The following is a 20,714-nucleotide window of genomic DNA, read 5'->3' as shown; positions in this document are numbered from 1 at the left end:
TGTATCAGTCAATCAATAGGACTTAAATTGTGATCTTATAGGTTGTGCAGAATGCAAAGGTCTTTTATATTATTGAATTAAACTAATGACCCATATTTTGATAGGATGTTGTTCCTTGGATTGAGAATGGATTTGGGTTGAGATCTTATTCGAGAAGACAATTGCATTGAAATAACCCGATCATGATGGGTTGTATTAAAAAAACCGTTCAACCAGATCCAACTTGACCCATGCACACCCCTAACTAGATAGAAGAATTCAAGGATTTAGAGTTGCATTGGGTAATATTAGTAAGCACTACAAGTTGTAATAATTTAGAATAGGGTTATTCTATATTATAAAAACTTCAATTCTATATAGTGAATCTATTTCCTTGGGATTTGTGGCTAAGCCCTCGGAGCGGTTTTTTCATCGGTTCCCTACATAGCTATATGATGGTATTTGTTTGTTATTTCTTATATGGTATTTGTTGCTCCATGATAATTAACCTGAAAATTAATCTAAATTCATAATTGATTAATTTAACAAGTTTGATTAATTCCGTTGTAAAATCAACCTAGGGTCTAAATTTGTCCCAACATAGGCTATAGTACTAATTAAAAGGGTGAAGATGATCTAAACTTTGTTTAATTGTATAGGAATTATGATGGTTCTGTGTGATTGCGGTAAAGTATGAGAGTGACACTAAGGTATAGTGCATGTGCATAGTTGGTTGTCTAAGGTCTGTTTGAGAATTTTAATGTAAAAAAATTGAGAAAGAAAGAAAATTGTATACTAATTTTGAAACTCATAAAGACTGAAAGCATTACTTTTATCTTTGTGCTTGGATTAGGACACAAGATTTCTGAGGTAGAGAAATAAACTGACATTAAGATAAGCCTGCAATGTACTTGTCAAGACTTTTTTTTTTGGGACAGAAAAGCGGTAACTTGTTAAGACTTAAAGAGTAAGAATTCATAACTATTTATTGGAATGCTAGAATTATAAACCTAGCTATACGTATATAAAAGATCCAGTGTTGCAAGGACAACGTGGCAGAGTAAGAGCCTTTTGGTGGCAACAGAGAAGACATGCATATGATTGAGAGAGAGTTTGTTGCAAACCATAGCGTTTTCTTAACGTAAGAACAGTATGTCCGAAATGAACATGCCTACCAATAACTGCAGCCTGCAGGAGAGCCTTGTTTGCTACTGCGTACTCATTAGTCATTACATACTGTAACCATATGTCAAGGGCGGTGTGTGATTGCTTAATCCATCAGGTATAGTGCTATTGGTAAATATTGCACATTTAGCATCACCTAGCCCATGGTTTAGCATTATACCACACTTGTTTTGAATAGTGGTTTTTCTTTTTCCTTTGGTCATACTTCATATGTAGGGTTTTAAAAGGGGTGTTAACCAAACCGCTCAAAGCACATGATCACATTTAAATTGACCAAAATCACTTATAAATGAAGTAAGGTATGCGATTCTATGTTAAGAAAACCACACAAAATCATACCACACATACCCATATAATATTAATATATGGGTATGTGTGGTTCTACTCTCTTAATCAGCCCAAAATAAAGAAAAATTAGCCCAACATTTTATAAATTAACCCAAAACAAAGGAAAAACCAGCTATGGGCTGGGCCAATCCAAGCCAAAATTTTGAAAAATGTCCTAGCCCAAACCAATCAAACCACACCGTGATACACCGCACAGTACATGTGACTGCAAAATTGAGGTGTGATTCAATGATGGTTATGGCTAAATTGCACCATGTAGTGCAATGATAAAAATGAACCAAAATCACACAGAAGCGCACCATGAACACCCTTATCATATGAATCACAACACAATTTTTTAAATTACAAAAAATAGATACACACACATATATAAATGATTCATTGGTCATACGTATTTTGTACGCTCAAGTAGGGATGAAAATTTAAAATTGGCCAAGGGGGTAACCGTCTCACCCATCCTTAATGGATGGGATTTACTTGCCCTGCACAGGCAGGGATAGGGGTTAACATTTTCCCCAATATCCACCCCATTTGTATTTAAACTATTAAAAAATAACTTTAAACTTTATAGGTTTTTATGTGCTTTTAGCCTTCAAACATTAAATTTATGAATTTTTTTTATACTGTATTATTGAATTTATATTTTTATGTTTTAATATATATATTGTGGGGCCCAACAATTTCTGGGCCAGCTCCATTTATTCGTTGGAGCCCAAAGGCCCAAGCCGAGAAAGGTTATGGCCCAGACACAGTAATGCAAGTACAAAATAGCATTGGGATACAGCCGAGGACGATTCAGTCCTCGGCCTGTTCAAAGTCTCCTCGGAAGAAAGGGCAAAAATGGTATAGAAACAACTTGGGAAAAAATCTAAAATATCTGCGCCAATAGAAAAGGGGATGCTGGAAAGTGTAATGACCAGGGAAAGCTGCCCTTACTGCCATTCAATACTCTGCACCTGACAGAACCATACTCTCCAGCTTTTTCAACCACCTCCAACCACTCCGGGTATGGGCTGATGGGACAAGTATCAATATTGGAATGTCGATCCTACACGTGGATGAAGGATAAAAAAACACGGGCTAGTATAAAAGGAAAAGTAAGTAATTCATAAAAGGGGCTGGGAAAAATGGCCAAAAACCAGAGCCTCCCAGCCCGCCTCCAGGAGAAAGACTCCAGGGGCGAAGATGCCCTAATCATGTATGGATATCACGAAAAACCCACCGCCTAGTGACTGAGGCCTAGCCTTTCAAACCCACGCTCTACAAATGATATTGTTTGGGCCTTTTTACGAGCGAGCCCAACACTGTTAAGGTTCGTCGCGAATCGTGTCCTTACAATTGGCGCCGTTTGTGGGGAAGGCTTGTGTGTTGGCATAGGCGGTAGGTCGAGAGAGTTCCTTTGTCATTTCTAACGGCCGGTTGTTGTGTTCTAGCGTAAAGTTCCACTAGGGGCTATGTTTTTTTACTAGGGGCTACGCTTTGTAGCGTTAGCCGCATAGATGGTTCTAGGGGCTCTGCTAGTGAGAAAACTGAGTTTTGGACAGAATCAAAGTATTGTATGGTCCTTGGACTCAAACCTATAGGGAAACCAGACTCAAACCTATGGGGAAACCAACTACTTAGATGAGAAAACTAAGTTTTGGACAGAACCAAGGTATTGTATGGTCCTCGGACTCAAACCTATGGGGAAACCAACTACTTAGATGAGAAAACTGAGTTTTGGACAGAACCAAGGTATTGTATAGTCCTCGGACTCAAACCTATGGGGAAACCAACTACTTAGATGAACTCAAACCTATGGTAAGGTCAGCTACTTAATAAAGATTCTATGTTGCTCAATCTCGGCTCAAATACCATAAAAGGTTAAAGCTATTATAGTTGTTAGGAAGGTGGTAAAACACCTTATTACTCAACAGCCTGGAGGGGCTGTTCATTTCCGGGTTATATGTCTTCGAATGATTACCTCCTGCACCGCACCTGTCATTCAATTGACATCTCGGCTCTTTTTGGGGTAAGTTTTGTTTTCACAGGTCGGCAGTGTTGTGCCAAGCAACTTTGATTAAATTCATGATAATAACTTTTCCTTAGCAAAAGTTTTTAACCCTAAGTGTCATTAGTTCAAGTTGGCATTATAGTATCGAACAGCACTCGTAAGTCCATAACAGCGCCTTTTTTCCTTGATAAGGGATTTCAGCCCTAAGTCTTGTGTTCTAAGGTCGGCGGTATTGTGCCAAGCCGACTCAATAAACTCATCATAATGTCCTTTATTTTTCTTTCTAATAGGGGTTTCAGCCCTAAATATCCCTTGATCGATTCAGTATTATTAAGTCGGATAGTTTCTATGAGCGCAAAACAAGATCTTTCTATTAACTAGGATTTCGGTCCTAGACGTCGGTCAAAGTGTAAAAATAAAAAGAATTTACGAGATTGTGTATCTATTCACGGCGTAATCATTTTGGAAATAAAGAGATAGAACAAATGAAGTAAAGCAATAACAATTTTTATTAATATAAAGAGATATTACAACGTACAAATAAGGGCTTAAACAAGCCTATACAGAAGGTGGATTACAAAAATAATAAAAGAAAAATAACAACAGTATAACAAATAAACAGTCCGATGTCTTTTTCTCTCGTCTTCGAAGCCTTTCCAAACTCTGCCCCAGTAGCGCCCATATTGAGAGAAGGACCTTCTTCAGAAGAAGAGGGAGGAGATGAAGAGAAAGAAGGAGGAGAAGAAGAGAGAGGAGAAGAAGAGGAAGAAGGAAAAGCGCCAGGATGGATCTGGCGGTGGAAAGAAGAAGAAAGAGAGGTAAAAGGAGGCACCAGTGAAGGAAGAGAGGAAGAAGTAGGGACACTTGGTCCCTGCATCAGTCCTGACTCCTAACACGCTGGTGTCATGTTAGTTATGCTCATAGGAGAGCGGCTGGTACTAATAATGAGTGTCCTCGGCTCAGTCACGCCGAAAGTTTGACGTGACGAGCCCCTGCTTCGGATTTTGGCTGAAAGGAAGGTGAAACAGATCTTGAGTCTCTGCCATCCCTGCCCTGACCGAGCCATTTCGAGCTTTATTAGAACATGGTGTTTTTGGGAAGGGTATGGTTCCTTCATTACTTATTATTATGGTGAACGTATCACAAATTAATGTATAACTAGCGGGTAAAGTAAACTCTAGAGAAGGCTAAGGATTTCAAATCTCAGAAGGAGAAAAAGGGTCTCTATGCAAGAGCCATAGCCTCCTACTTTTCTTCTTATATGAAGGGCAAAACGGAAGGTGCTTAATTTATCCAGATTTCCCAGAGAATCTGTAAACGAGGATGTACCCGTTCCACTTCCCCACATCATCAAAACAAACCATCGAATTTAAGTAGTCTCGTAAATAGAAGTCATTAAAGACACGTTTCGGATAATCAAACGACGAGAACGCGTCAGGAGTAAATTCAAAAGAATGTCTCGTAGACCGGTACATTTCCTGGGCAAATGGAGAACCGCCAACATTAATGAAAGGCTGAATTAAATGAGCCCTAATAAAGGCTTGGTATTACCAAAACCCTCCTCTCCAACCGAGAGGTCGGACAGTAGGGTTTTGAGGGGCTATTGGGGGGCCCAACAATTTTTGGGCCAACTCCATTTATTCGTTGGAGCCTAAAGGCCCAAGCCGAGAAAGGTTATGGCCCAGGCATGGTAATGCAAGTACAAAATAGCATTGGGATACAGCCGAGGACGATTCAGTCCTCGGCCTGTTCAAAGTCTCTTCGGAAGAAAGGGCAAAAATGGTATAGAAACAACTTGGGAAAAAATCTAAAATATCTGCGCCAATAGAAAAGGGGATGCTGGAAAGTGTAATGACCAGGGAAAGCTGCCCTTACTGCCATTCAATACTCTGCACCTGACAGAGCCATACTTTCCAGCTTTTTCAACCACCCCCAACCACTCCGGGTATAGGCTGATAGGACAAGTATCAGTCTTGGAATGTCGATCCTACACGTGGACGAAGGATAAAAAAACACGAGCTAGTATAAAAGGAAAAGTAAGTAATTCATAGAAGGGATTGGGAAAAATAGCCAAAAACCAGAGCCTCCCAGCCCGCCTCCAGGAGAAAGACTCCAGGGGCGAAGATGCCCTAACCATGTATGGATATCACGAAAAACCCACCGCCTGGTGACTGAGGCCTAGCCTTTCAAACCCACGCTCTACAAATGATATTGTTTGGGCCTTTTTATGAGCGAGCCCAACACTGTTAAGGTTCGTCGCGAATCGTGTCCTTACATATATATATTTTTTATTTATATATGTTGTATTATTATGTTTGAATTGTTTTTGTGTTTCTTAATACTTGAATTGTTGCATTGTTATGCTTTGTAAATGTTTTGTAATGTTAGAACTTTTTTAAAAATGTTTTATGAGTTTTAATTTAGTGTTTTCAAAATAAAATTTTAATAAATTACATACACATATATATAAATTGGGTGTGATAAGATGAGTGCCTATAGGTATTCGCTAGAATAGAGTGGGGAAAAAAAGCCCACTTTGAAAGTGGGGAAAAAAGCCCACTTTGAAGGTGGGAGTAAGAGCAAGGGCAGGGGATAAGGAAATACATTAAAAAAAAAAAAATCTTGAACTTCTATGACACAAGTTCAAGATTTTTTTAATGTATTTTTCTTTTTAATATTTAAAAAAAAAAAGTTAAATAATAATTTATTAAATGCACTTTTAACTTATTTTCCTAAGACATTCGTTAGAGTTAACAGGTTGGGTCAGATTCGACCAAAGAAGTGTGGGTCATGATTGGGTTCATGCCAAAATTGATGGATCGGCAAGGGTTCAAGTCAACCCATGGGCCTGGGGGCGGGGGAGAGGAGGAGGAGGAGGGTGGGGTTTACTTACCAATTTTTGATAAATTTATGAAAATTGTGTGCTTTACCCCTCATTTGTGATTTCATTTTGGCTTTTTCCTTGATAGCACAAGTCACTTTTTCACTAGAGTGGTAAAGTAAGCCCAAATTTATTTGTTTATCTAAACCCATCCACTTTAATTGAAGGGATAATTACAGTAAACCCACATGAGGTTTGGCCCGATAACACTTTACCTACCCGTGGTTTAAAACTTATCACTTTGCCCACCTGTACATCAATCCGTTACCCCCCCCCGTTACCCACCTCACCCTTAGACGTTAGAAAAACACCCTTTTATGCCAAATTAGAACATTACACGGATCAAACAACATGAACTCACTCTCTTTTCCCCACGAGCCCTACAAACGCAAAAAATCCATTCTGCATCTGAGGTTGACATACTGCTGCAAGTGTAAAACCTAGACGAGCAACGGGTTGTTCGAGTGACTAAAATCCTGGAAAGAAATCAGTCACTCTTTGGGTTTTTACTTTGGGCTTGCGGTTGTTTTATTTTTTTGTGAGTAATCAATGAATGGTCAATTTTACATGTAATGGAATGAGAATATTGGTTGTGTTTGTTGATATTTATGAAAATTGTGACCACCTGTTCTTTGGATTTGTGTTTGTTTATGGGCATTTTTGTCTGTGGGCACTTTGTCTGTCGTGATCATTGTGTCTCACAGTGGACCCAAGTTTCTATTGGGTTGAAATTTTTAGTGTTTGCATGTGCTATTTAGTAAAACAGAATCAAAATCAAAAGAAAAGCAGAAAATGTGGTCCCTCTGTGTGCGTTGCATCCCAAAAGCAAAACTGAAACATGCAACTGTTTACTCTTTTGCCTCTTTTGTTGTTTACAATTCTTTAATTGTTGATTGTATACGTGTCAACTTGTAATTTGTTATTACAAATGGATGTTGAAGTGAAATTGGAGGTACATTATGGGGGTGCTTTTGTGTGGAACCCTAGTTTAGAGTACTTTGGTGGGAAAGTTGAAATAGTGTATAGGGATGTTGATTTGCTTGGTTATTTTGAAATAAAAGGTATATGTGAGGAATTGGGGATTGATGAACCGTGGAGGGTTCATTATTTAGGTCCTGGGGGCAACTTGGAGCAAGACTTAAGGCTCATAGAAGATGATCAAGATTTGGAACCCTTGTGGAACCCTAGTCAGGGAGGGCCAAGAGACACCATCATACTGTATGTGGAGAGTGGTAATGCTCCACTTGCAGTTGAAGTTCTTGATGGTGCAGGGGTTGGTGTAGGAGCTGGTGCAGGGGCTGCTATAGGGGGTGCAGGGGCTGGTGCAGGGGCTGGTGTAGGGGGTGGTGTAGGAGCTGCTACAGGGGGTGATGGTGTGAAGGAGGAGTTTGATTGGTTGAATAAAGGCCTGGAAGGAGAAGACTTTGCTGATGACATTTTTGGTGAGTCTTCTCCACCTCACACAGTGCCAGATGAGCCTAACATTGTTCCAACCACTGATACATCTCATCCAAACACTGATACACCTCAGCCAAACACAGATGCACCTGGCCCAAGCAATGTTCCTCCTCCAAACATAGATTTAGATGAAGAGTGGGCTGAACCAGTTTTAGAGGATGATATGGCAAGTGTGGATAGTTCTGATGATGAGCAGGGACCTGGCAATTTGGAGTTCAATGAGAGGACTGATTTGGAAAATGTTAGGTTGGCAAAAGGGATGAAGTTCCCAAACTCCCAGGTGTTTAGGAAGGTTTTGAGGGAGTATGTGATTCAGAATCACATTGATGTCAAGTGGAAGTTGAATGAGAAGAAGAAAATTTCTGTACATTGTAAGAACAATTGTGGATGGAGGTGTTATGCCTCAATGGTGACTAGAGAGTGCACATTTGAGATCAAGACACTTTATCCTGAGTGTACCTGCCCCCTATCATTTAAAAATGGGCAAGTTACATCAGCCTATGTGGCAAAGAGGTATTTGAAGGATTTTGGTAAGAATCCTAATTGGGAGGCCTCAGGTATTAAGCACCATGTGATGCAGAAGATTTCAGTTGATTTAAGTCTTAGTCAGGTGTATAGATCAAAGAAGGCAGCTAGGGGGTTGATTACTGGGGATGAAGAGGCTCAGTATGGCCTACTTAGAGATTATGCAGAAATGATATTAAGGACAGATGTAGGAAGTAGGGTGATTCTGCAAATAGAGATGGAAAATGAGAATGCAGAGCCCAAGTTTAAAAGGATGTACATTAGGTACAATGATCAGAAGGTTGGCTTTCTAGGTGGTTATAGATCCTTTGTTGGGCTGGATGGCTGCCACTTAAAGGGTAGGTTTGGTGGGCAATTATTGTCTGCCACTGCCAAGGATGGAAATGACAATATACTCCCAATGGCAATGGTTGTGGTTGAGTAAGAGAACAAGGATAGCTGGACCTGGTTCTTGGAGCAGTTTGCTGATGACATTGGCAGGCCAGATGAGCTCAATTTGGTATTCATCAGTGACAGGCAGAAGGTATTATCATCTAGCTCATGTTCATGACTTCATTACATGCTTACCTTTTTACTAGTTTATATTGCTAACATTGAATGCTTACTTGATTGCAGGGCCTTTTACCTGCAATGGAGACTCTATTCCTAACTGTGGAGCATAGGTATTGTGTGAAGCACATATACAACAACTTCAAGGTTAACCACAAGGGCATGGAGTTGAAGAGTGTACTGTGGAGTTGTGCTGGCACAACATCAGCCAGGGAATTTGAGAGAGGGATGGACCATCTTAAGAGTTTGAATGAAGAAGCTTGGCAGTACCTGGCTGATATAGAGCCTGCACAGTGGACTAGATCCTACTTTTCTTCAAGAGCTTTGACAGATTGTATGGTAAACAATCTGAGTGAGAGTTTTAACTCTATGATTCTGAAGGCTAGAGACAAGCCCATCTTATCAATGCTGGAGTGGATCAGAGTTAGGCTTATGAGCAGGCTGTATAAAAAGAAGGTTGGCATAGAAAAGTATGATGGCAATTTGTGTCCAAGCATATAAAAGAAGTTGGAGCAATTAAAATTAGAGTGTAAGAGTTTCAGTGCAGTTCCTTCTGGGAGGTTTGTGTATGAGGTTGACAATGGGAGGGAAAGGCATGTGGTGGACTTGGTAAATAGGACATGTAGTTGTAGAATATGGGACTTGACAGGAATCCCTTGCAAGCATGGAGTTGCAGCCATTTTTGTGAATCGTGAGAAACTAGAAGACTACACCCATCCATGCTACTACAAGGATGCTTATGTGGAGACATACAAGACACCCATACCTCCCATGCCTGGCCAGTCTGAGTGGATGTCAAGTGGCCAACCCAAGCCTGTTGCATCTATTGTCTATAAGCCACCAGGCAGGCCACCCATGAAGAGGAAGAGAGATGCTGATGAGCCCAACCCTTATAAGGTGTCTAGAGGAAACAGGCCAGTGAGGTGTGGAAGGTGTCAACAGGAAGGGCACAATGCAAGGGGATGCAAGGCCAATGTCACTGGTGAGACAGCATGGGAGAGGAGGCAGAGATTGCAGAAAGGGAAATTTGTATGTTTTTACAAATTTTTTTTATTCAAATGCAAAATTCCAATAACTGACACTGTAAAAACATGCTTATATTTGGTTGCAGGGAAGTGGAAGGCCTTCTACACAGAGGCAAGGATCCCAGGCCCCATCTTCATCACAGACCCAATCCTCAGCTTAGCCCCCACCAACACATCAGCCTTACACTATGGCCTCATCCAACCAGGCAGCAGGGTCACAGCCACAAGCTCCAGCTCCACAGCCACAAGCTCCATGGTCACAGAACCCAAGTCAATGGTACTCTTCAGACTTTAGGTACTCTTCAGACTTTAGGTACACAGTTAGAGGAGCTCCTTGGTTCTCTTCAAGCCAGCCAACACCACACACTCCTGCAGAAACATGGGACAGTAGACCACAATCATCACAGGTACTGTAGTGTTAGCTTTGATGTTTTATTCATAAAACTGTGATGCTGGTAGCTAACATGTGAATCTTTGTACTTTGTAGCCTACAAGACCACCTGCTACCAGAGGAGCTGCTTTGAGAGGAAGGGATGATGCAGCTAGACCTCAGAAATGTAGAACAAGAGGTTTAAAGGCTAGTTGTGGTGTGAGAGGCAGGGACAGGGGCAGGGGCAGGGGCAGTAAATGAAGACTAAGTCAAGACACTTTTGTTGCTATGTATTAGGGTTATATAGTGTTAGGGTTAGGCAGGGCAGGCAATGGCAAGTCACTTTTGTTGCTATGTATTAGGGTTATGTAGTGTTAGGGTTAGGCAGGGCAGACAATGGCAGGGCAGACAATGGCAACTCACTTTTTGATATAGCTGTTCAAACACTTTTTGTATTTTTGTAAGTTTTGTAAACATTGGGCAGTTGCAACTGTTTTGGTTGTTGTACCAAATGCCTTATATTTATTGGTGGTTGATGAAAGACTATTCAATGCCACCTTCAAATATGTATACAATTTCTCAACTTAATGACAGGTGTTCAGAATTATTGTTCTAATTATTGCAGTTTGTCATATGCGTTATTATTATATGAGTTTGTTTATGTGTGCAGGGTGTATGTGTTGAATAGCAGGTGTATGTGTTGAATTTGTTGTCTTTTCTTGCAAGTTGACAGATTGTCATGCACTTTAAATTCACTTTCAACACAATTGTCTTTATACAATGCACTTTATGCACAAACCAACACAGCTCACAACATCCAACAAAACACCAACACCAACAGCTCACAACTCACAAGTAGCCAATTCACTTTAAACAAAAATACCAACAACATCTAACATAAATAACACTTTATCTTAAAAAGGCTTATATTATTAAGTGGCTTCAAGCTTATATTACATAGTTCTCATTCTCACAAAATTCTTTCATAGTTCTATTACAATACAATTGAGGACCAGCTTATATTACAACCCATCAGGCAGACTCAATCTCATCATTCCAACATTTTCACTTGAGCCAAAACATGAAAACAACATAACCAAAACAAAAAAAAACCATGACAGAATTAGTGCAATTCTGCACTTTCTCTCTTGCTTTAAAGCTCTCACTGCTATCTCCTTGGCTTGAACAGAGGAAGCTCGAAACTTTCTCTCCCTCTCAATGGCTTTTGCTGCCCTGTCTTGAGCAATTTCTGCCATTTGGGTAGCTTCTGCTGCTGCCTGGGTAGCTTCTCTTTCCCTTTCACATGCAAGTTGCAACTCACTCCGCAGTAAATCCAGCTTTTATTGCACCAAATGGGCAGCTTCATTCCCACGCACACAAGTGGGATTATCAATCCATCTAAAGAAAGGGCACTTGGGACCAATCTGTTCATAAATTGAATTGAACACATCACATTCCAATCTCATGTGAATCAGCTAGATTAAGTAAAAAGTATACTTACCTTATATCGGCTACAACCCAGAAACCTTCTCCCAAAATTATCCACTGTTAGACTTGTTCTCAGCACACAAGTCTCATATGTACACAAATGCCCACATGAACCTGAGTAATTTCCACTCGAAGAAGACATCGATTATCAACTCCCTGTGAATCAACGCTATCATCAAAACTTGAAACCCCAGCTCAGAACCATAAAGCAGAAATGTCGTACCTAGTGATGATCTATCTTCGAATATTCAACGACTCAAGACAACCCAAAGTCAGAACCTCACCCTCACACGAAAGCATGTTCAGAAAAATCAAAACCTCAGATGTAGAATGGATTTTTCGCGTTTGTAGGGCTCGTGGGGAAAAGAGAGTTAGTTTGTGTTGTTTGATCCGTGTAATGTTCTAATTTGGCATAAAAGGGTGTTTTTCTAACGTTTGAGGGTGAGGTGGGTAACGGGGGGGGGGGGGGTAACGGATTGATGTACAGGTGGGCAAAGTGATAAGTTTTAAACCACGGGTAGGTAAAGTGTTATCGGGCCAAACCTCAGGTGGGTTTACTGTAATTATCCCTTAATTGAATTTAAACCCATCCAATTATTAGTTGGATTAAATAAGCATCAACTTAATTAGACTCAGTAATTATTAGATTTTAACTAAAAACCAATTGAAACTCATTTAACCCAAATAAAAAAATACCCTATTCAACCCACTGAACCCAGCCCTTACCATAAAAATTTAAAAAAAAAAAAAAAAAAAACCCCTCAGACGTTCAGTGTTTTCATTTTCTCACCATCCAAACACTTCTCTCTCTCCTCTCACTTGCTCTCTCTCTAGCTCTCACAGAGAACAATGAGGCATAACAAACACAAAGGCCACCCCCAAGAGAAACACTTCTTCGACGGCTCTTCCGGCGAGCTCTCATCGCGCCGAGCAACCCTCCATCTCCGATTCTCCGACACCGACCCTCTCTGCGTTGTCACACACTCACCATACCTCCACAAACCCATGCTCCGGCCATCCTCTCTCGGCAGCTTTTGTTCCAGCCATCTTCATTTCTTTTGAATTTTGCTCAGACCCAAACCCAAAATCTCAAGGTTTTCCTCTAACCAAAACTTCATTTCTTTTGATTTTACTCATACCAAAACTTCATTTCTTTTGATTTTTGCTCAGATCCAAACCCAAAATCTCCAGGTTTTCCACTTGCAGTGAAAGAAGAAACCCATTGAAACTAGACCACCTCTTCGGCTTGGACTAGAAGTCTAGAAACCCACTGAAACTAGACCACCAAAACCCACGAATTCCCGCATTTGGTGCCCACGCAGAACACAGCCATGCCTTGTTGCGCCACTGTCTCAGCATTTGGCGGAGCGAGACCAAGATCAAAGAGAAAGGGAGAGTCAGCAAGAGGAGATAGAGTGTTTGAGTAGCGAGAGAGACCAAGATCAAAGAGAAAGGGAAAGGAAAGGGAAGAGGAAGATAGAAGAGATTTGAGAGATAAAAGAGACGTTAGGAATAAAAAAATGGTTTTTATGCTCTCTAATTTCGGGTTGGGGACTCTGTATGAGATTGAATGAGAAAGTAGTGATCCTGAGAAGGCCAAGAAATTGATCGAAGAGATTGGAATTTTCTCGGGAAAGTTAGAGAGGGAAAATGAATGAAATGAAAGTTTCTCGGAAGTCAAACAGATTGGGTGAGTTGAGGATTTCACTTTAATGGCATTTTGGTAATTTTGATAATTGGATAATTGGGTGAGTTGAGGTTTACCTATAATAATTGGATTGGGTCGGATTTGGGTTAGAAATAATTAGTTAAATAGATTTTAGTGAGTAAATGGGTTTTATATACCCAACCCAATTATGTCCATCCAAAGCCACCCATTTTGACATCCCTAATTTTCACATATAGTCAATATATATATATATATATTGCTCCACCCTTAAACTCATTGAATATTTTTCGAATGGAACTTAGTTGATCTTCAATTTTTTGATCCTTTTGTTGATTTTTATTTTTTTTTCACTCTTGACTTTCCACAAGGCATTCACAACTATTTGGCCATCAAATTAAAATCTCTAGTTGGAGTGTGTTGGGGCAACATTTGTGTAGGGGGCATGTGTATGAAGGACACAAGGTCCCTTATTGAGCTTATAGATAACTTGTCTATGTGGGTGCCCCAACAAGCTCAAAACCTAAGAGTTATAAGTAGAGAACACTAAGAGAATTGGTGAATGCATGTCTCCTCTTCAATTTTTTTTTGTCTCCCTCCACTCTCTATGCTTGCAAAATATGAGGTAATTAGTGATCAATAATTCTCTCATATTTCTATAAATAAATAAAATAAATCTCTCACATTGAAAATGTTTTCATTTTTTTTTTCTACTTTAAAATTATACACAAAACAAGGTGCAAGGCAAGAAGATGAGGTGGCGTAGGTTTTGGCTTTTTACCTTTTTATCTTGTTATCTAGAGATTTATTTTTATGATTTTTTTCCCTTTGTCTTTTTCATTTTGTTATCTATTAGAAGTGCTTATTAATATATTCAAATTTGTGTGATTGTTATTTCCTTTGTCTCTTTTTTCATCTTTTTCTTTTTTCTTTTTATTTGGGCCCATGTTTGGATATTTAGTGCATATATTAGACATGGATATGCTAAGGAGAACGTGTCTAGTTTAAGTCCAACAGCTTAAATTTTTAAAAATATTTTTTTCTTTTTAATTTTTAGAATTAACATTCCTTTTTTTTCCCAACCCAATTACAGCAGTCTTTCCTTTCCCCCTTTGAATCCTTCCCTTTTGACTTTTCTTTTCTTTTTCTGGGGCCCGATCCATTTACATATCTATCTCCTTTGCATTCTCTCATTATGGGCTTAAGATGAAGTTCCATGGACTCAACTCAAGCTCTTCTCTTTTTATCTTATTGGGCTCTACTAATGGCCTACCCGTATCTTAAGTGCAGCATAATTTATAAAAAATTTCTAAGGTTTGGAATAGGTTGACTTTTATAAAGTCCATGCCTTATTCTTGATCAGTGCCTTCTTTTTAAACATAAAAAAAATGAAAAGATTTACGTAGGCCCAAACTCAGAATAATAGATTTCTTTGTTTCCCAATTCCATTGGGTATATTTTTATCTTAAAGATCATTATCATTATTATTATTATTATTATTTTCTACTGGACCCACTAATACAAACTAAACACATTCAAATTAAAATGGATCACCCTATATAGACCATATTTCTAAAATCACTATATAATATAGGGTTTCCACTTTATCCTCCTTCACAGGGGCGACGTTATGTAGAGTTCAAGGGTTCAAATGAACCCCCCGAGATGGCATTTTTTATTATTTTTTTATAATATATAATATTTTTAATTTTAATTTTTGATTTGTCCCTCTTAAAATGAAAATTTGAATACCCTGGCCCCAAAATTTTTTTTTTTAGTACAATTGAAATAAGCTTAAATATGATCTTCTTAACAATATTTTGGTTTTTTTAAACACACAAAAAAAGCCCAACAACAAAAATAAAATAAAAAAAATTTCTTCTTAAACCTAAAAAAATAGCCTATTTAGATTTTAACAAATTTGAAATAAACTAATAGAAAATTCTTAATTTACATTGTATATATAAGATTTACATTGTCTCTAAACAAATATGTATTGTACATTTTTTGCAAATTTGTATAATATTGCACACATTTGTTTAGTCTACAATTTAAATCTTACATTAATAGTACAATATTAACATATCATTGTCCTAAACTAATAGATAAAAGTATATATTTTAAATAGTAATAACTAAAGTTCACTTGATGAAAATAATTAATATGTTCATTGTATTAAGAAATAATGTGCTAAATGAACTTATAGTTTATTTTTTATTCTTTTACTCTTGCATACTATGGGCAAATTTGTAATAAGAAATCTTTGTAAAGCACAAAATTCATCTCTTACCTAAAATACATCTTCTTGTTAACTCCCCTAAAAAAAAATTCTGGAGCCGCCATTGCTCCTTCATAAAGTTGCCGACAAGTTAGGACACCCATTGCTTCATCCCAACATGGATCAAGTTGATCCATGCTAGTCGTCAAAGCTAAAAATGTAAATACACCAAAGCCCACTATGGGCTTGAACACGAATTGTGTAAATTGATAGCGTTAAGGGTTTGTAACTTTATGCCTCAAGTGGAGTCCAAGGTTTTGGCCGACACTATCGGGATATACAATTTGTTTCGGGTGCCTATGTGTGCTATTTTGGGCTCCCTTAGTGAAACCTTATTTAATAGTGGCCTAATGATATGTCCAAGTATAACTCTATTTCCCCGGTGAAGTCCCCAAACTCCCCAGTGCCCACTGTGAGTGCTCTAAGGGGTGACTCATGAATGTCATCACGTTTTCCATTTGAATGGATCTTTTTTAAAGCAACCCAGTGTAGATCTGTCCTACACTTAGATAGTTAGATCCATAAATACACCAATAACTCAGGGTTTAGGGGGAGAATGGATTCACCATCACCACTAGGTTTAGGTCCAAGAATTGCTCTTGACCCTATACGAATGTCCAACTTAATCAGACTTTTGAGTTCAAAATTAGGCACCTAATAGTTATCCTTATCTAATGGATCCAGAGGCCACTTTCAATTAGTAATTTGGTTCCCATCGAATTCATGCATTAAAGGGAGTACAAGAAGAGTTTAAAGAAGCAAACAGGTGACAAAGATATCATGCATTTTTTACGCTAGATGCCCTAGATCTAGGGTTTGCAATATTTTGGTGCCAGGGGTGTGTAGGCATGGCATAATGTTGCGTATGTAAGTGTTAAGCATGTGCATGCACCCACAGGTCATACATGCATACTCATCATCTTTACAGAACCCTATATTTCACATTGCACAATTCAACATAATCTTAATTGATGGGTTTTTAGACCCCTTAAAACAATTGATTTAACCTAGATAATTAGTCAAGTTGTTACTTAGTCCAATTTAACAAATCTAGGTTATCACAATAACAAAGATCATATCATGTAAAGTAGCAGAAAGATAAATAACACAAGATATGATCACCCAGGAAACCAAACCGGTAAAAACCTGGGGAGGATTTGACCTAGCTATCCTCAAGGTAAACTTGAATCCACTATCTTGAAAGAATCAAAGTCCATACAATAAGACTTACAAGCTCCCACGCTCGACTTCTTATTGTTACCAACCAGTAGAACTTACTGACACGACCACGTGCAAGTTTCGAATTCATGGACTCCTTCTTTCTTAGATTCACCACCAGATACAAGCACACTCGCTTGTGTTTTCTTTAAACTTCAATGGCAGCAACCGAGTTGATCATCAAGGTGTAGATAAATCTTCTCCTTGAAAACCCTAAGTCTGTGTAAAAGAAAGCTCATCTAGATCTCACAAGAGATTTACACAAATCGCAATATGAGCAACACTAAAATGTGGCTAGGGTTTGCCTTTTATACTTAAGACAAATTAGAAAACCCTAAAACGTTTTAAAACAACTAAGGCTGAGTTGGAAAATCTGCAGAAAAAAATATTCTGCCCGAGCTTCGATCGATCGAGCCTAAGCTTCGATCGATCGAGCCAGGCCGAAATGCATGAAACTTTTCTGCATTAGCTCGATTCCAACTTTACATAAATGCACAACTTTGAGCAAGACTAAAACACTTCTAAACACATTGTTTTGATCATGGTTTGCCAACAATACATAAATACCTAAGTCTTTAGAATCTAACAAACTCCCTCTTTGGCAATCCATAACAAAACATAACTAGAAGCTCAAAGTTTACAAAATAAAAGCCCTTTACACAAATAATGCTCATAAAATAAATTCAATCCTAACTACTATCCATCAGTTGCAAGTGTAAACAACAGTTCAATTGAATCAACCTGTATATTTCCTGAAACACTAAACAAAATGCATAACCGCATGTGTGGAGAAAATACAAGTAAACAAATTAAATTCTTGATTTCAAACAACACACAATAAAGACATATATCAATGAATAACTCATAAATATAAATCAATAAAAGTTTGAAACAAAAAACATATAAGGAACCAAAAAAAAAAACAACACTCCCCCTAACATGAATAACCCCATAAAAAACATGGCAAAAGCTAAAAAGGTAAAATACAATGTGAAGCACCTAGATTCAATCTAAACTCCACAAGCTCCAATCAAAGAAAGACTCTCCCCCTGAAAACAAAAACTCTACAAATACTCCCCCTTTTCTGACGGAATGCCAAAGGGCAAACAAACTCCATCAACAAAAGGGAGGTGGTCTAAACTATGCCAACTCCGCACGCAAGGCACGGATCTCATCGAGCACGTCCACCAAAATCTGTCCATGAGCCACCTGAACGGTCAAGATATGATCCAACGTACGTCGAATGTCTGAATCATCCGAAGTAGTCGGTGGAGGAACATTAGAACCAACAGCAGCATCACCAGACGTCTCAACATCATCAGCACCGTAGAAGAGGGAGGAAGGGGAACAACAATAGATGACGCACCTCTAGGACGTGAAGGAACAACTCACATGTGAGCAGCCCTCTGTCTAAGAAAGATGGCACCTATGGGAGCAACGACATGAACAGGCTCACCAGACGGGAAACCATCTAGACCTAAAAAGAGCAAAATCCTATGAATGAAAATAGGATGAATAAGCACATGCCCTACGACAGAACTCCTATGAATTCCGTTCAAAGAACGAAGGAACAGATGAGGGAAACTGATCGACGCACCAAAAACAAAAGCATACAAAAACACACATCGCTCTAGAGGGATGGTGTGGAAATGAGAAATAGGCCACAACGAATGACACGCTATCCTAAAGAAAAGATAGGCGATCTCGATAAGCTCAGTAGACGTGATCCGAGGATCAGAACCCCACTAGATAAATGACCCAGTGATGTATGACATGACAACATCTAAGGTGGGCGACTCATCATAGGGATAGTCAGGCTCCCGAACAACCGGAACCTCAAGAGCCTCAGCCACTACCCGAGGGGTAATGGTGAACTCAACACCTTGTATCCAACTCCTAACAAGGGTGTTGGAATCATAGACATGGCAAGAGAGGTTCGAGAAGAACTCTCTAATCAGGGCGGTTGGGGGTGGATGATCTACCTCTAAGAGAGGCAACCAACCTCTAGACTTAAAGTTAGCCCTAATGGCCGAATCAATCTCATCTAAAACCATAGCACGCTCAGCCCAAATCTTACGTTTACTGTTCAAAGTCTCAAAGGCCTCTCTGCTCTTATCATTCCTAAACACCTCACTCCTAGAGGGAGACTCAGAGGAAGTGGAAGGGGTCCTATGGGCTCTAGTTTTCCTAGGCATGGTGCTAGGATAAGGACCAAAACACAAAGCAAAGGAACCAAAAAAAAAAAAAAAATACCAAGGGTAGACTGCAAGTTAGCACATAAAAAAAATATAGAACAAAATCTATATGATACATGAACAATTTAAATGGCATGATGCATGTCCTAATGCAGTGCAATTAAGTCCAAATAAGTTCAAATTCACAAAATTGGCTTGAACATAGAGGTATTAACACAAAAACCCCAAAATTTGGAAAACCACTTGATCAATTTGAAAGATATTGACTAATTGATCATCTTACAAGATAGATTTCAAAAAATAATGACCAATTACATCAATTGAACAAGCCAATTTCGTCAATTTAACCCAATTTGAACAAAATCCCCAATTCGGATCAATTACAAACCCTAGAATTTTCAATTTTTCACAAATCCCCAAATTGATCAAATTAACCAACATATATCATGAATATAACAATATAGAAGCAAAACCCAATGATCAATTTCAGAAAAAGAGGATCGATTCAACAAAAATCCCAAAAATGAATAGTTCCGAAAATTCCCTTAAAATGCATGAGTTTATGCATGAAAACAAGAAAATAAATGGAAAGGGAAGGGTATAAGGGTCTTACCGGCCTTGGGAGACAAAAACCTTGCAAAAATTTCGGAGGAAAATGACAAAAAATCCTTAGTGGAGCCTAGCCAAGTCGGAGAGAGAGAGGAAAGATTGAAAAGTTTGAAACAGTCCAATCTGACTTTTTAAGAAAACATGATTCACGAGTTTCGATCGATCGAAAAACATCCTCGATCGATCGAAATAGACAGAGACTATAACAAAACAAATTTAAAAAAGTTCAATCGATCGAAAATCAGTTTTGATCGATCGAAACAGTTAGAGGCTCTCTCAAACATATTTAAACAATTTCGATTGATCGAAAAATAGAATGGATCGATCGAAATGGACAGAGGTTCACTAAATTTGAGGAAACACATAATTTTTTGAAAAAAAATTCAGAATCAACTCAAAGCATTGAAATTTAAGAACAAAATGCATGAGTATGTGATGATGTGATTTTCAAAAACAAGAATTTTAAGCCTAAATTTCCCAAAAATAAAATTTCTTGCATTCTCCATAAATTTTCAAGTAACAAATTAATTTTGCACAAAATTCAAAGTATTTGCAAAACTTGGTTGGTCAAACCATAAACACATACAATAACATGTATAAAGTTTAGCAAAGAGTAACTCGTGTAGTGTGTGCAACTAGCAAAAACTTGAGATACATGTGAGGTGATATGTGAATAGCAATCAATCACAAAGTCTACAAAATTCATCACAAAGAATTTAAAAGAGACTATCACCTAAAGAGTTACATCATATAACTCCCACATCTCCTAGATCATAAGCTTGCAATCATGTAAATTTCTTGAATTTATGCCTCATAATATACACACCAATTTTAAGTCATGTGATTTTGGCATCAAGCCTAATAGTACACACCAATTTTAACTATTAAGCAATTTAAACCAAGGCTTTACCTTATGTTCTTTTCGTGCATGTGCTACACTTTCTCGC

The 20,714-nt window shown here is 38.5% G+C and overlaps 2 protein-coding genes across 2 annotated transcripts; both read left to right on the top strand.

The window, feature by feature from the left end:
• The first annotated feature begins 7,314 nt into the window (after positions 1-7,314).
• LOC115990587 lies at positions 7,315-8,793 on the top strand. The gene has a single exon (XM_031114403.1). The coding sequence runs from the start codon at positions 7,315-7,317 to the stop codon at positions 8,791-8,793; it is 1,479 nt and encodes a 492-aa protein (XP_030970263.1).
• Positions 8,794-9,080: 287 nt separating this feature from the next.
• Positions 9,081-10,104, top strand: LOC115990585. Its single transcript, XM_031114401.1, has 3 exons — positions 9,081-9,396; positions 9,466-9,947; positions 10,030-10,104. The coding sequence occupies exons 1-3, from the start codon at positions 9,081-9,083 to the stop codon at positions 10,102-10,104; spliced, it is 873 nt and encodes a 290-aa protein (XP_030970261.1).
• Positions 10,105-20,714: the final 10,610 nt, after the last annotated feature.

The sequence above is a fragment of the Quercus lobata genome, chromosome 5 (assembly GCF_001633185.2).
Source record: "Quercus lobata isolate SW786 chromosome 5, ValleyOak3.0 Primary Assembly, whole genome shotgun sequence".
NCBI lineage: Eukaryota > Viridiplantae > Streptophyta > Magnoliopsida > Fagales > Fagaceae > Quercus > Quercus lobata.
Note: the sequence above shows the minus strand (reverse complement) of the source record. Positions and strands in the feature narration are given on the sequence as shown.

Excerpts from the sequence above, each read along its gene's own strand:
- LOC115990585 (XM_031114401.1), top strand. The coding sequence starts at position 9,081 with ATGGAGTTGAAGAGTGTACTGTGGAGTTGTGCTGGCACAACATCAGCC. Across the intron at positions 9,397-9,465 it reads TGGCATAGAAAAGTATGATG|TTCCTTCTGGGAGGTTTGTG; the intron begins GCAATTTGTGTC and ends GTTTCAGTGCAG. Across the intron at positions 9,948-10,029 it reads GATTGCAGAAAGGGAAATTT|GGAAGTGGAAGGCCTTCTAC; the intron begins GTATGTTTTTAC and ends ATTTGGTTGCAG.
- LOC115990587 (XM_031114403.1), top strand. The coding sequence starts at position 7,315 with ATGGATGTTGAAGTGAAATTGGAGGTACATTATGGGGGTGCTTTTGTG.